General features: G+C 39.6%; 1 protein-coding gene and 1 long non-coding RNA gene across 10 annotated transcripts in view; one reads left to right on the top strand and one right to left on the bottom strand.

The window, feature by feature from the left end:
• The window catches only part of nod2 (nucleotide-binding oligomerization domain containing 2), a 71,911-nt gene extending 69,670 nt beyond the window's left edge, over positions 1-2,241 (top strand). For 7 of the 8 annotated variants that reach the window (XM_041192542.1, XM_041192547.1, XM_041192548.1 and 4 more), the window contains one exon: positions 1,070-2,241. In XM_041192542.1, coding sequence (XP_041048476.1) covers positions 1,070-1,184 — 115 coding nt within the window. In that variant the 3' untranslated portion in view covers positions 1,185-2,241. Of the gene's footprint in view, positions 1-1,064 lie in introns of all 8 variants that reach the window. The other variant, XM_041192546.1, reaches the window with a different exon arrangement.
• Positions 1-12,251, bottom strand: part of LOC121280496 — a 36,494-nt gene that overhangs the window by 22,285 nt on the left and 1,958 nt on the right. The window lies entirely within an intron of this gene.

The following is a 12,251-nucleotide window of genomic DNA, read 5'->3' as shown; positions in this document are numbered from 1 at the left end:
GCAGAACAATTGGATGTCATGAAACCCACCTCCATCAAAATGGTACCCACACCCTGGTCATTCGCTTTCCCCGACCGAGCTAACTTGGTGCTGGTCCTTTCAACGTGATGTCTCACTCACTGAACTAACAGGCTATGCACTGCAATCTCACTGCGAGGGATCCATCTGCTTCCAAGCTCTTTACTTGAGCACTATCTTGGCACAGTGTCTTCAAAGCTTTTCTTTGCAGTCACCTGCTGCGTTTTCAAAATTCTCTGACACTGCAACTTCGATGCTGTCCGACCAAAGCTTCGAGGATCTTTGCATGCCACGTAGCATGATCTAAGGCTGTTCAAATGTCATATGTGTACTTAATCTTGCTGCCACCTGTCTCTGACCACTGCTGAACACCATGTCATGTTATTAGAATAATTGTTCATAAGGGATTGGGTAAACACATTGTGGGTTCATTTATTTAGACTAGGCACATGAGAACAGTTATACATGGGTATAAAGCTTGAAGACATCAGAGATATGTGTGCGTGCTCTGATCAAAGCAAAAGTGAAACTGAGACTGGATCATATGACTCACTTCCCTTCTAGTGCTCTCATGCTGATATCCATTAAAGGCATTAAAGGAGTCATGTGTGTGCGAGTTAGGGTCACATTTCATGCATTTAAGAGCTTAGCACCCCACACATCAGCCTGTCATTGGGCTTAACATTGAGGTAATTATCACTGGAAAATTTTGATTAGTTAAGCTTTATTTTCCTGTTCAAAGTTAGGATTGGCCTTATCTCTAATTTCCAAAGCTCAAATAGATTGTCAATACTCTGTTTAGACTCTCATATAAATAATACCCTTCTGCAGAGATGCCACAGAGTTGCAGATGTCCCTGGAAGTATAACTAAACATCGTTGTCAAGAGAAGGGACTGAAATTTTGAGGGGACAGGGTATTGAAGAAGCTACTATAACCTGCAATGTGTCACATTCTATTTACAGCACAGCCGGGTAGCTGATGTAACCCAAACTAATTCTGAAGAAAACTTGAGTTACATGAAAAATATTGTTTTTTTTTCACCAGGTTAGGAGGAAATCACGTGACTGCAGAGGAGATCGAAGAAATGACAGCAGAAAGAAGATTGACATTTTGATCAAAAACTGGAAAAGGGAACTATGTGCCCTTTTGTTAATTCCCTCATAGTTCTTCTGTCTCATGAACTGCATTGATAGAAGAGAGAAATTTGTGTTGGCCAGGGTCGTACTTATAAACATTTTAAAAAAAAACAATTTTTATTTTATCTAACATTTGCTCATTGTGGTTTTATTTCTGTTCTTCACTGGAATGGCTCTAATGTTTGTATGGCCAACACACTGGATTTCACTTACAACACTGCCCTCCTTTTATTGTTCCTGTCTGTAACTGCGATCCTCTCTCCAACATCAGAGCCCTGTATGCTTTAGCTAAATAAGGAAATTGTGTTTATTTTGGTACCTCAGGATTTGTCTCATAGCAAATTAAATATTTTTGAATTGTGTCACTATTGTAATTTAGGCAGACAGCAACCAATTTATACACTGCAATGAGATCATCTTTCAGTTATGTTGGTTGAGGGCTATATGTTGGCTGGAACACTGAGAACTTGCTTGCTCTTTAGTGAATACTGCTGTGGGACGTTTTGTGTCCACTTGACCTGCCAGTCAAGGCTTCAGCTTAATGTCTTGTCAGTATTGCAGTAAAAGGTCTGCCTGGTTAATGTGCTTAAACCTCTTGAATGAGGTTTGAATGCATGACCTACTGATTAGAGACTAGAATTAGCCAAGGAAGGCATTTAGCCCTTTTTTTTTTATGTCTGATTTTTCTATCCTTCAGTGTTACAGAATGATTCCTGCACATTTCATTATATCATGTACTCCACACAGATTTAAGCCTAGAAATCGCCATTGTTTAAGTATTAACTGAAAGTTTTTGGGAGAATTTTCTCTTCACTATTAGTTCCCAATATTTATTATATTTGCTGCAGGAGTAAATTGGGTAGAAATTGGATCACATAAAAGGCTGACCAATTGAACCTCAAAACTAATTTACAGGCACAGCAAGAGATTGCTAACCTGATGAAAACTGCAAAGGTAAGACTGAAGTACAATATGGAATATCAAGTACCTGGTCAAAGTAACCATGCCATAAAAAAAACCCATGTTACCTGTAAATTTATTTGTACTGGATCATTCTAACAATTAATAAAACCTCATTCTGTGCAGTCCTACCACTAGATACACAGTCCACTGAATACATACCATTCAGCATGTACCTCAGCATAGGAGAAAATGCAGTCAGATCTTAAAGGTGGTGGACTCAAAAAATCCTGGTAATCCAGCCTAGCTGCATGATGCATGTTCATTTAGTGTCATGGAATAAGCTGCAGGATGTGTAGCTGTATGACACTGTACTACCTAAAATTGCATACTCTTAAGACTACTTATCTGCTTGCAAGGAAAGGTGGCTCATATTTAAAGGGAATATATCTGTTGGAAATCCCAGGCACTTCCAGCCTTTGACTCCATTTGAGAAGGCCATACTAGACACTGTAGGCTGTGATAGAATGGGAATAGTGGGAGAAAGTGAATCTGGAGGACTTCAGAATCTGAGCTAGTACCATCATGTACTCACAATATCTTGTCACCCTACTCAGTTACTAACACAGGCATAAACCAACCCTCTAAAATCACTTGCGTTCACCCAAGATACTCTGCAAAGTCTAATGAGGAGTATAAAGGTTTCCATTTCCTGGAGCTACAGAATCATTAAAGGGTTATTTGTGCTGCAGAATAGCTTGGACTGCATGTTAACTGCAGTCGAGCAATCTGATATATCAGAATCACAATTATACAGCACAGAAACCAGCCACTCAGCCCATCAAATCTGTGCTAATATTTTGCTCCATATGAATTTCCTCTTTAATCTTGCTCTTCATAACAATTTAACATTTCTCTTTTTTTCACATCTAGCTAAATCCGTTTTAGAAGAATTTATGCATTCTACTACAATTAGTTGTTAAAACAAAGAATTTCATATTGCACACTACACTAAGTAAGGTTGAACATTGTTTTCATTCTATTTGTGTTTTGTCCTGAAGATATTTTTGTCTGAATTTGCGGCCAGGATACCATAGGATGGTAGTTGAGGGGGCAGTGTTGTTGAATCTCAAAACTTAATTGCTTGCACATAGACAAGATGCATTCATGGCTGTAAATGGTATAATAATGCCTGCCTTCTCTATGGCACCATTTCTGGCGTGGCTTCCTTCTTTATTAGTCACTATTTATGTAATGATCCTGGAGACCTAGAGATTGTGCAGCATCTTGTGTTATAAGGAATGTACTGATTTGTTGAGATATCCAAAGTCCTACTCCAGGTTGCCAATGTTATGCTCAAGGTTAGTCCTGGTAGCTGCATTGTTGTACCAGTGCTCTGCTTCTGTCAATAGTTACCACACTGGTGTCATCAGCCAGTGCTCAACGGTTGTCTTGATCACAGAGAAGCCATGTTTCCAATTTCTCTTTGCCTTCAGTAGACCCAGCATTGATAAATGTCAGTGTTAGCATTATAAGAGTTGTTGAGAAGTAGGCGTTGATGCGCATGATAGTAGCCTTGTCAGCTGTATGTTAATGGAATACAACCTAATAGACCATTACATTATGGCTAGGAAACTGGGTGGCCACATGGTTGCTGGTGTCATGAACCATTCTACTTTGGCTAGCATTGTGGAGGAATTAAGCACCAATGATAGAGAGTTAAGAGAAAAATTATCACTGAGAAAGGCAATGGGCGTGTTGGCCCTCATGAATGAAGCATTAGTCACTCTTGATACATTGTAGCCAACAAGTTAGCTAATTCTTCTGATGTGCCCTATGTTAGCTGGAGGGAGTCAATTGCTTAACAATTGAGAGTTGTAATCATCTTAACATTCACTAACAATGCAGTCCTTTGTGTAAGGCTGTCCAGAGATTTACGGAAGATTGTACAGGTTTAACTACCAACCTACAAAATCTTTAGAGACGGTGCTATTCAGTCATTGCCAGGTAGTTTTATCTGTGTGAATAGATACAATGGGTGGCATACTGGCAGGACTAGATAATATCTCTTGTATTCATTTTGATACCTTTGGCATCTCTTTTCTCCCTGCTTCTCATCCTCCTTCTTCTCCACGACTATGGATAGGGAACTGCTTATCTTTCTCCCCCTTCTCAGAGCCCTTAGAATATAATCTCCATGGCAGAGAACTCTCTTTCAGTGAAAGTTGGTGCTACGTTGGTTTTCTTCAAAGATTTAAAAGGCAGGACTTTTAAATGCCTTGACAGCTACCTTTGATAGATGCTTTTGACAGTGCCTGAACACTTTTGACAGGTCCTCTTGACACTTTTGACAGGTTCCTTTCACAGGTGCTTCTGACAGTTTTGATGCTTAATTTTGACAGGTCTGTTGACAGTTCCAATGAGCTTGACAGTAATGAGTTTATTTATGCACATTTTGCGTACTTTTATAAATTCCAAAGGGCACCTGGGCTCCCCCCAAAGGGCACTTTACCTTCCTAAAGTGCCCCAGGACCAGATCCAAAAGGGTATCTTTCATCTCCAAAGGCTATCCAAATGAATGCACAAAGTTCAGACCTGCACTTACCAGGTCTAATTTCCACACTTTGACTTGCACATTTCAAGGCTACCAAAATCCCACTTGAGTGGAGACAGCTGATGATTTAACTGGCCAGCTGCCTCCATAAAACACGCATGCACACAATGTGCTTTGCTCTTATTCCCAACCCCATGGAAATAGGAATTGCCGTGTTTGGTTGTGGGACTTGAGATTTTTGGCCACTTCTGTCAGATAGGCTCTCTGTCGTGTCAAAAATCTGGCCAATGGCTTTTGTCTCCCTAATATTTAGTTGGAGGAAATTTCTGCTTATCCGTTACTGGATTGGACAAGCATTCTGACAATTTAAAGACAATTGAAGGGTCAAGAGAGGTAGTAGTCAGTTGGGTGTCATCTGTGTAAGTGTGGAACTTCTTATGCTTTTGAATGATGTTACCCAGTGGCAGCATGCAGATGAGAAATAGAAGAAGGCCAAGGCTAAATCCTTTGGTGGACACCAGAATTGACCTTGTAAAAGTGGGAGGATTCTCTGGCTATGACTGGATGGATAAGAATGAAAGCATTTAAGTACAGTCAACAAGAGGAAGCTTTTTTTTGGTTCATGCTGGATGTGGGCTAACATGCCAGCATTTATTGCCTATCCCTTGAGACAGTGCTAGTGAGCCTTTGGGAGGGTGTGCCAGAATTTTGACCCAGCAATAGGGAAGGAACACCAGTATACTTCCAAGTCAGGATGGCATGTGACTTGAAAGGGAACTTGCAGTTGGTGGTGTTCTCATTTCCTGTTGTCCTTGCTTATCTAGATGGTAGAGGTCACAGGTTTGGAAGGTGCTGTTGACGGAGCCTTGGTAAGTTGCTGCAGTGGATCATGTATATGGTACACACTGCTACCACTGTGTGCCAGTGATGGAGTGAGTAAATGTTTAAGATGATGGATGGGGGTGTGTGGGGGATGCAGTCAAATGGGCTGTTTTGTTCTTGGATGGTGTTGAGTTTCTTGGGTGTTGTTGAAGCTGTAGTCATCCAGGCAAGTGGGCAGTATTCCATCATACTTTTGTCTTGCGCCTTATAGATGGTGGAAAATCTTTGGGGAGTAAGAAACTGAGTTACTCGCTGCTGAATTCCCAGCCTCTGACCTGCTCTTGCAGTCACAGTATGTATATGGCTGGTCCAGTTAAGTTTTTGGTCAATGGTGACCACCAGAATATTGATAGTGAGGGTTCAGTAATGGCAATGCCATTGAATGTCAAGGGGAGGTGGTAAGATTCTCTCATATGGGAGAGTCATTCCCTGACATTTGTGTGTCATGAATATTACTTGCCACTTATCAGCCCAAGCCTGAATGTTGTCCAGGTCTTGCTGCTTGTGGGCATGAACTGTTTCATTATCTAAGAAGTTGCGGATGGAATTAAATCATCAGCCAACATCCCCACTTTTAACCATATGATGAAGGAAAAACCATTGACTAAGCAATTGGAGGTGGTTGGGTCTAGGACACTGTCCTGAAAACTCCTGTAATGATGTCCTTGGGCTGAGATGATTTACCTCTGACAATCGTAACCATTTTCCTTTGTGCTAGGTATGACTCCAAAAGGCAGAGGGTTTCCCCCCAATTTCCATTGCCTTCAATTTTACTAAGACTCCTTGATGCCACACTTTCAGCCCTTTGGGGTGGTGGGGGGTGGGGTTGTTGAGGGGTATTCTTGCCACCTGTGTGCCTGTTTGGATTTGGAGGGTATGTGACATAGTGAGGAAACAAAGTGAAGGGGTGCATCAATCAATAAATAAGTTTCAAATATTGCCATTTGAAGGGATCCAATGTCGAACCCTTAAACTACAAATGTTCCCATTTTATGAAAAAAATTAGGAAAATGTATTTTATTACTCTTTCCAATTAACCTATGAGTAAAGGGTAGTTACTCAGGGTGGCAGAAAGTAGGGAATGGAGTACCACAAGGATCAGAGCCAGGACATCAGTTGTTCACAATTTCGAATCAAAACACAGTTTCTTAATTTGCAAACAAACTAAATTGGGGGAATAGTCATTACTGAGGAGGAGGGCTTCAACAAAATACAAATAAACTTGCAGAATGGGCATATAGTTGGCAAATGAATTCCAACACAGTTAAGTGTGAGGTATCTTTTGGTAAGAAAAATAAGGAGGTTACATATTATTAAGAAAATTAAGAATCTAAATGGGGTTGGGAGCAAAGGATCCTGAGAGTACAAATGCATAAAACACTAAAACAGTCACTTGGTATTGCAGAGCTTGAATATTGCTGAAAAGGGAGGCATGTTGCCAAAGCTTTTCACACAAATGCCAAATTTCAAATGCCACAACAATTTATTCCACAGGAGAAAAGAGTGCTGATTATCTTAAATTGGTTGTACAAACAATCAGTCGAGGTTGTAACATGGATCATTTACATTTGCCAGAGGTGACATACATTAATACACAGGGACCTGTTCTCTGCAAACAAAAGGAATATGTTCAAGCTATGCACCTTTATTGAAGTACCAGGGTGCTTAGGGAGCCTATAGTTCCCTATTGCTTTCTCCATGGCAATGCGTGGCAAATCAGAGTCGACTTGTCAACCAATCAGCACCCTTTTCTCCTGTAATATAAATTGTTGTGATCAATTGAAATTTGAAATTCTTGCTTTTGTTCTGATGAGTGCAAGACAAAATGCTTAGGCAACATCTCTCTCTTTTCAGCAAAAGTTACTAAAAATAATGGCCTGCATAATAAGGCTATAAAACAAGCAAAACCAAGTACTCTAGTTTATTGCTAGAGGAATAGAATTGGAAAGTAAAGAAACTATGCTAAATTTGTATTGCACCTTAATTAGGCCACATTTGGAGTACTTTGAATGGTTCTGATTACCAAAGGATATAGAGGCACTGGTCAGGGTTCAAAACAGATATCAGAGCTGTGGGGCTATACCTATCAGGAAAGAGGGGCTTGTGCCCACAGCCTTCCAACTCCATGGTAAGAGTGTTATCATCCGAGCCAAGGCTGCAAATATGTAGATTCAGGTCAACACTGAAATAAATGAATCTCTGTAACAATAGCATTAAATCTCGTTATAATTTTTTTTAAAATCATCTTAAGCAGTTATAAAGGTTCATTTTTATGTGGTTATTTCTACTCATTAATGGTGCTTCTATCATCAGAATCAGGGACAAAATTCTAAAAAAGGGGCAGGAGTTGTTTCTGCCCCTAACATTTAGAACAAATGTAATTGTGCTGTTCTTGGAAAACTATTTCTGGAGAATTATTCTTTTATAGTTGACTGTCTAGGATAGAAGCACACTGTCTGACTCCTTAAAATCTCTGATCCACACTTATTTTCATTTGTGCGTGTTTTGCACAACAGCATAAGGACCATTCCAAGTACATAGGAATACATTAGGTATATGGCACAGAATCAGGCCATTCTGCTCAAACAGTCCATACCACTTGAGCCTCCTTCCATCTTTCCTCACTAAATCTATCATTGTAAACTTCTATTTCCTTCTCCCTCAAATGCTTGTCTAGCTTGCCCATAAACTCATCTATACTATTCGGACTATTTTATATTGATTATCTCTAGTTATGGCCTTCCCTTATTCTACCAAAACCTTTCATAATTTTAAAGACCCCAATTAGATTCTCTCCTTAGCCTTCTTTTTCAAAGAGAAAAGAGACCCAGCCTATCAATCCTTTCCTCATGTACACCCATGTTTTTCTGTTTTCTTTCTTTTTTTCTCTTTCAGCTTTTCACATGTTATGTGGGGTTGCCACAATTATGGTTGATCATTCTTATCCATCGTCATTCAGTTCCATCATCATTTTGGACTTGGTAGGTAGTTTTACAGTCAGAAGCACTTCCTGCTGCTATACGTCCCCATCTTTCCAGGCTGGAGACTAATGCATGCTGACTTGCCTGTATCTGTGGTTGGGTTACTCATGCATTTTTGGTATCAACCTTGTAAATCTTCTGTGCATCCTCTCCAGTGCCCTATAATCTTTTTATATGGCGACCAGAACTGTATGCAGTATTCTAAGTGTGATCTAACCAAGGTTTGATGCAGATTTAGCATAACTTCCTACTTTCCAATTATTTTCCTCTAGAAATGAAGCTTAGTGCTTGGTTTGCTTTTTTATGGCCACGCTAACCTGTGCACAACTTTAAGTGATTGTTATATCTGTACTCCAAGATCTTTGTTCATCTACCTTCACCTAGACTTGCATCTTCCATGTAGCCTCCTTATTCCTCCTACCAAAATGTACTACCTTACATTTATGTGTTAGTACATTTATGTGTTGAACTTGATTTGCCAATTATTTGCCCATTCTGCAAGTTTATCAATGTCCTCCTGTTATTTATTGCAATCCTCCTCAGTATTGGAGGAGTGCAAATTTTTGATGAGACTAAAACTGAACATACTGTGGAATAAGGGTAGTGCTGAATGTGACTTAATGGGTTGAATTTGTGGTGTTTTATTTGATAAAAGTTCACTGATGATCTTAATAACAGATAAGTCTGCATTATAATAGAGCATGTGGAAGTAAAACTTATTTCTGTTGTAGAAAACAAAATTTGGAGGAGGATTTTCTTCTCAATTCTTGCTCAACAAAGGGAGTGTGGGCATAGAGATGAAGAACATAAGGCAAGGGGACCACTCTAGAATTAGTCAGTCACTTTTTTATTTCTTCCCCTTCCTGCCAACAATGTCATTTAAATCAGCCACACAGCCTTTGTTCGCCCACTTTATTTAAATGATAGTAAGTGGGTAGGGATTAGAACCCTCTAGAATTTCATTCCATTCCTGCTTCTACATAGTCAGTGGAAGAGATGGTCACCAGAATTGAAGTGATATGAAATCTGTGATGTTGGGAGGCAGGAGAGATGACTGCAACATAAAATTACTGGCTATCTGCCCCATCCCAACCTTCCAAATACCAATTCTTCATTGAGAGGGAACTCAAAATTTTGTGCTGGCATATTAAATGCCTCCTGTCTTTAAACATACTTGCCACCAATTTCAGGTGCTACTGCCAGTGTCTCCCAGTAGCATTCCATCACTTCCTCATTTAATTTAATTAAACCTGAAGAATGAGGTGGGGTTGGGCAGGCAGTTGGAAGTCCTTTTTGACCCAATTCTGGTGACGACCTCTACATTAAGGAAAATGCTACCTCCCCTAACTCTTACACTCTATACATCTCCAGACAACCCATCAGAGAGAAAAAAGAGGTTCAAACCAGATGTGTAGCTCTAATTGTAAGTGTCTTCGTGTAAGCTGATTGTTACTCGGTTTATACTGTAGTGATTTACTCTCAAACTCACTTGTAATGCTTGAGATGCCCTCAATCACCTCATGCACCCAGGTGTGATCTCAGCTATCTGTTCTGCCAGGAGCAATTAAAATAGGCTATTCTCACAAGGAATACTTTGAGCATAAATCACTGAGCCACTTATCTGTTTCACAGCCTTGGACATCAAACAAACATTGCCTACTATAATGCTCTTCCAAAAGATTTCAACCTGATGTTTTATTGAAACAGATTGGAAGTGGACATTATCCACTGGTATCAGGCACTGGGATCCTGAGAGCATCCATCAATTGCTAAGATTTGCTGTTGGTTAAAAGGAACCACATCAAAATGTTAACAGGGAAAGGTTTCAATTGAAAAAGTTTAATCCAGTCAAGTAGCAATGTTTCACATTGAAATGTTTTAGGCCTTATTCCTGGCAAGTGAAATATGTATACTGAGGCTTATGCCTTAGAAGATAAAATGGATTATGTTGAAAGTATTTCTTAATATAGTGCCTTCTCGTTTAAAGCTGCCGTTGTCATCAACAGTTTTGGTTATTGTGTCAGCCATGGCTCAGATCATAGTACTCTCATCTCTGGAGTCTGGGTTCAAAACCCATTCCAGTACTTGATTGACAGTCTAATGCAGTATTGAGGGAGTGCTGCACTGTTGAAAGTGCCATCTTTAGGATGAAATTGAGGCCTCATCTGCCTTCTCAGGTGAATGTAAAAGATCCAATTGCATTATTTGGAAGAAGAGCTTATCCCTGGCATCCTTTTTAATATTTATCCCTCCATCAACATCTCAAGAACAGATTATCTGGTTATTATCACACTGATGTTGCGAGAGCTTGCTGTGAACTGCATTTCCTACATTACAACAATGACTACGCTTCGAAAAAATACTTAATTAGTTGCAAAGTGCTTTGAGATATCCAGTGATCGTGAAAGCAGAATGTAAATGCAAGGTCATTAATGAGAATGGAAATTCTTGCTGATAAACAAATAATCATTTCTATGTTAGTAGAAAGGTGTGTTTAAAACTCTTCAAATTCAGCATTACGAAAAACGTTGTGAACCCACCATCATATGTACGCATTGTGTGCATATTCAGGTAGCTTTTTTTTCTCCCCCATAATGCACATTTATTTATAATGGAACTGAAACTTACCACACTGCTGCAAACAAACCCATTGATATATTTGTGGACAAGGTATACTTTATTTCCTCTATCCTCTTTCAGACACGACCATTGGGAATTTGTGCAAAAACTAACTTCCTTTTGTTGTCCAACCGTTTATAGTTGTAGTTTATAATTATAAATAAACTAATTTTACATAAACACAATGTCTAAGCTATTGTCAACCACCAAGAACTCATCACATAAACATTGTAATAAGAAAATAGATTCCTGAAAAAGAAAATTGTTTCATCACTGTGAAAAGTCATACGGACTCGAAACGTTAACCGTGTTCCTCTCCGCAGATGCTGTCAGACCTGCTGAGTTTTTCCAGCTATTTTTGTTTTTGTTTTACCACTGGCTGATACTGCTGATTACTAGTGGATCTCCTGTGACATTGTTCATAAATTGGTTCATGTAGTCCCTCTTTTACCTGTCTGTCATCTTTGTGTTGTTAGCTCTGCCCCTTTCTTTTCTAATTTCTACTCCCTTTGTCTGTACTAGTTTTTCTGAATTGCCATCTATTCCTCTCTCTCTCCTGTTTCTTTACATGTGAGATGGTAGGTGGATGGTAAGGGAAAATAATAATTACATGATTGAAATTGTGCAATTCCCATGCAGAGAAGTGATTTAAAAAATAGTAGAATCCAGAGCCACTGGCTTTTCAAGATTTTCAACTGCACCGTAATTTGTGATTCAAGCTCCCATTTTACATCCTGGCCAGCAATATGGGGTATTTGCCGGGTCTTTTTCTTTATTGATTCTGGTCTTTTCTCTTTGTTTTGTCTCTCCCCGGATGTTACATGGCTGGGATTACATTGCATGAGGTGGGGCGGGGGGAACTGTGTGCAGTCATGATGTTCCAGCTATCATGGTGTGGGGCAGGCTTTTGCATTTTGTATGTTCAGAATCTTGTCAGGTACTCATCTAATTTGGCCCATTGATATTTGTTGAGAACAGACTTATGATCAGTTCTGTCTTAATATAGGCCCCAAAATTCAAGAGGCAAGTGGCAGTCAATCTCTGTCGCAGTGATAACTGTTGGAACAATTTCTTTGGATTATGTGAGCTGGATTAAAATGTTGGCATTTTCTAAGGTTGGGTGGATTGATTTCTGACCCCCTTCTCAGAGCAGGAATGG

This window comes from Carcharodon carcharias, chromosome 7 (assembly GCF_017639515.1).
Source record: "Carcharodon carcharias isolate sCarCar2 chromosome 7, sCarCar2.pri, whole genome shotgun sequence".
NCBI classification, from domain to species: domain Eukaryota; kingdom Metazoa; phylum Chordata; class Chondrichthyes; order Lamniformes; family Lamnidae; genus Carcharodon; species Carcharodon carcharias.
The sequence above is the reverse complement of the archived record's forward strand: the minus strand, read 5'-3'. Positions and strand labels throughout refer to the sequence as shown.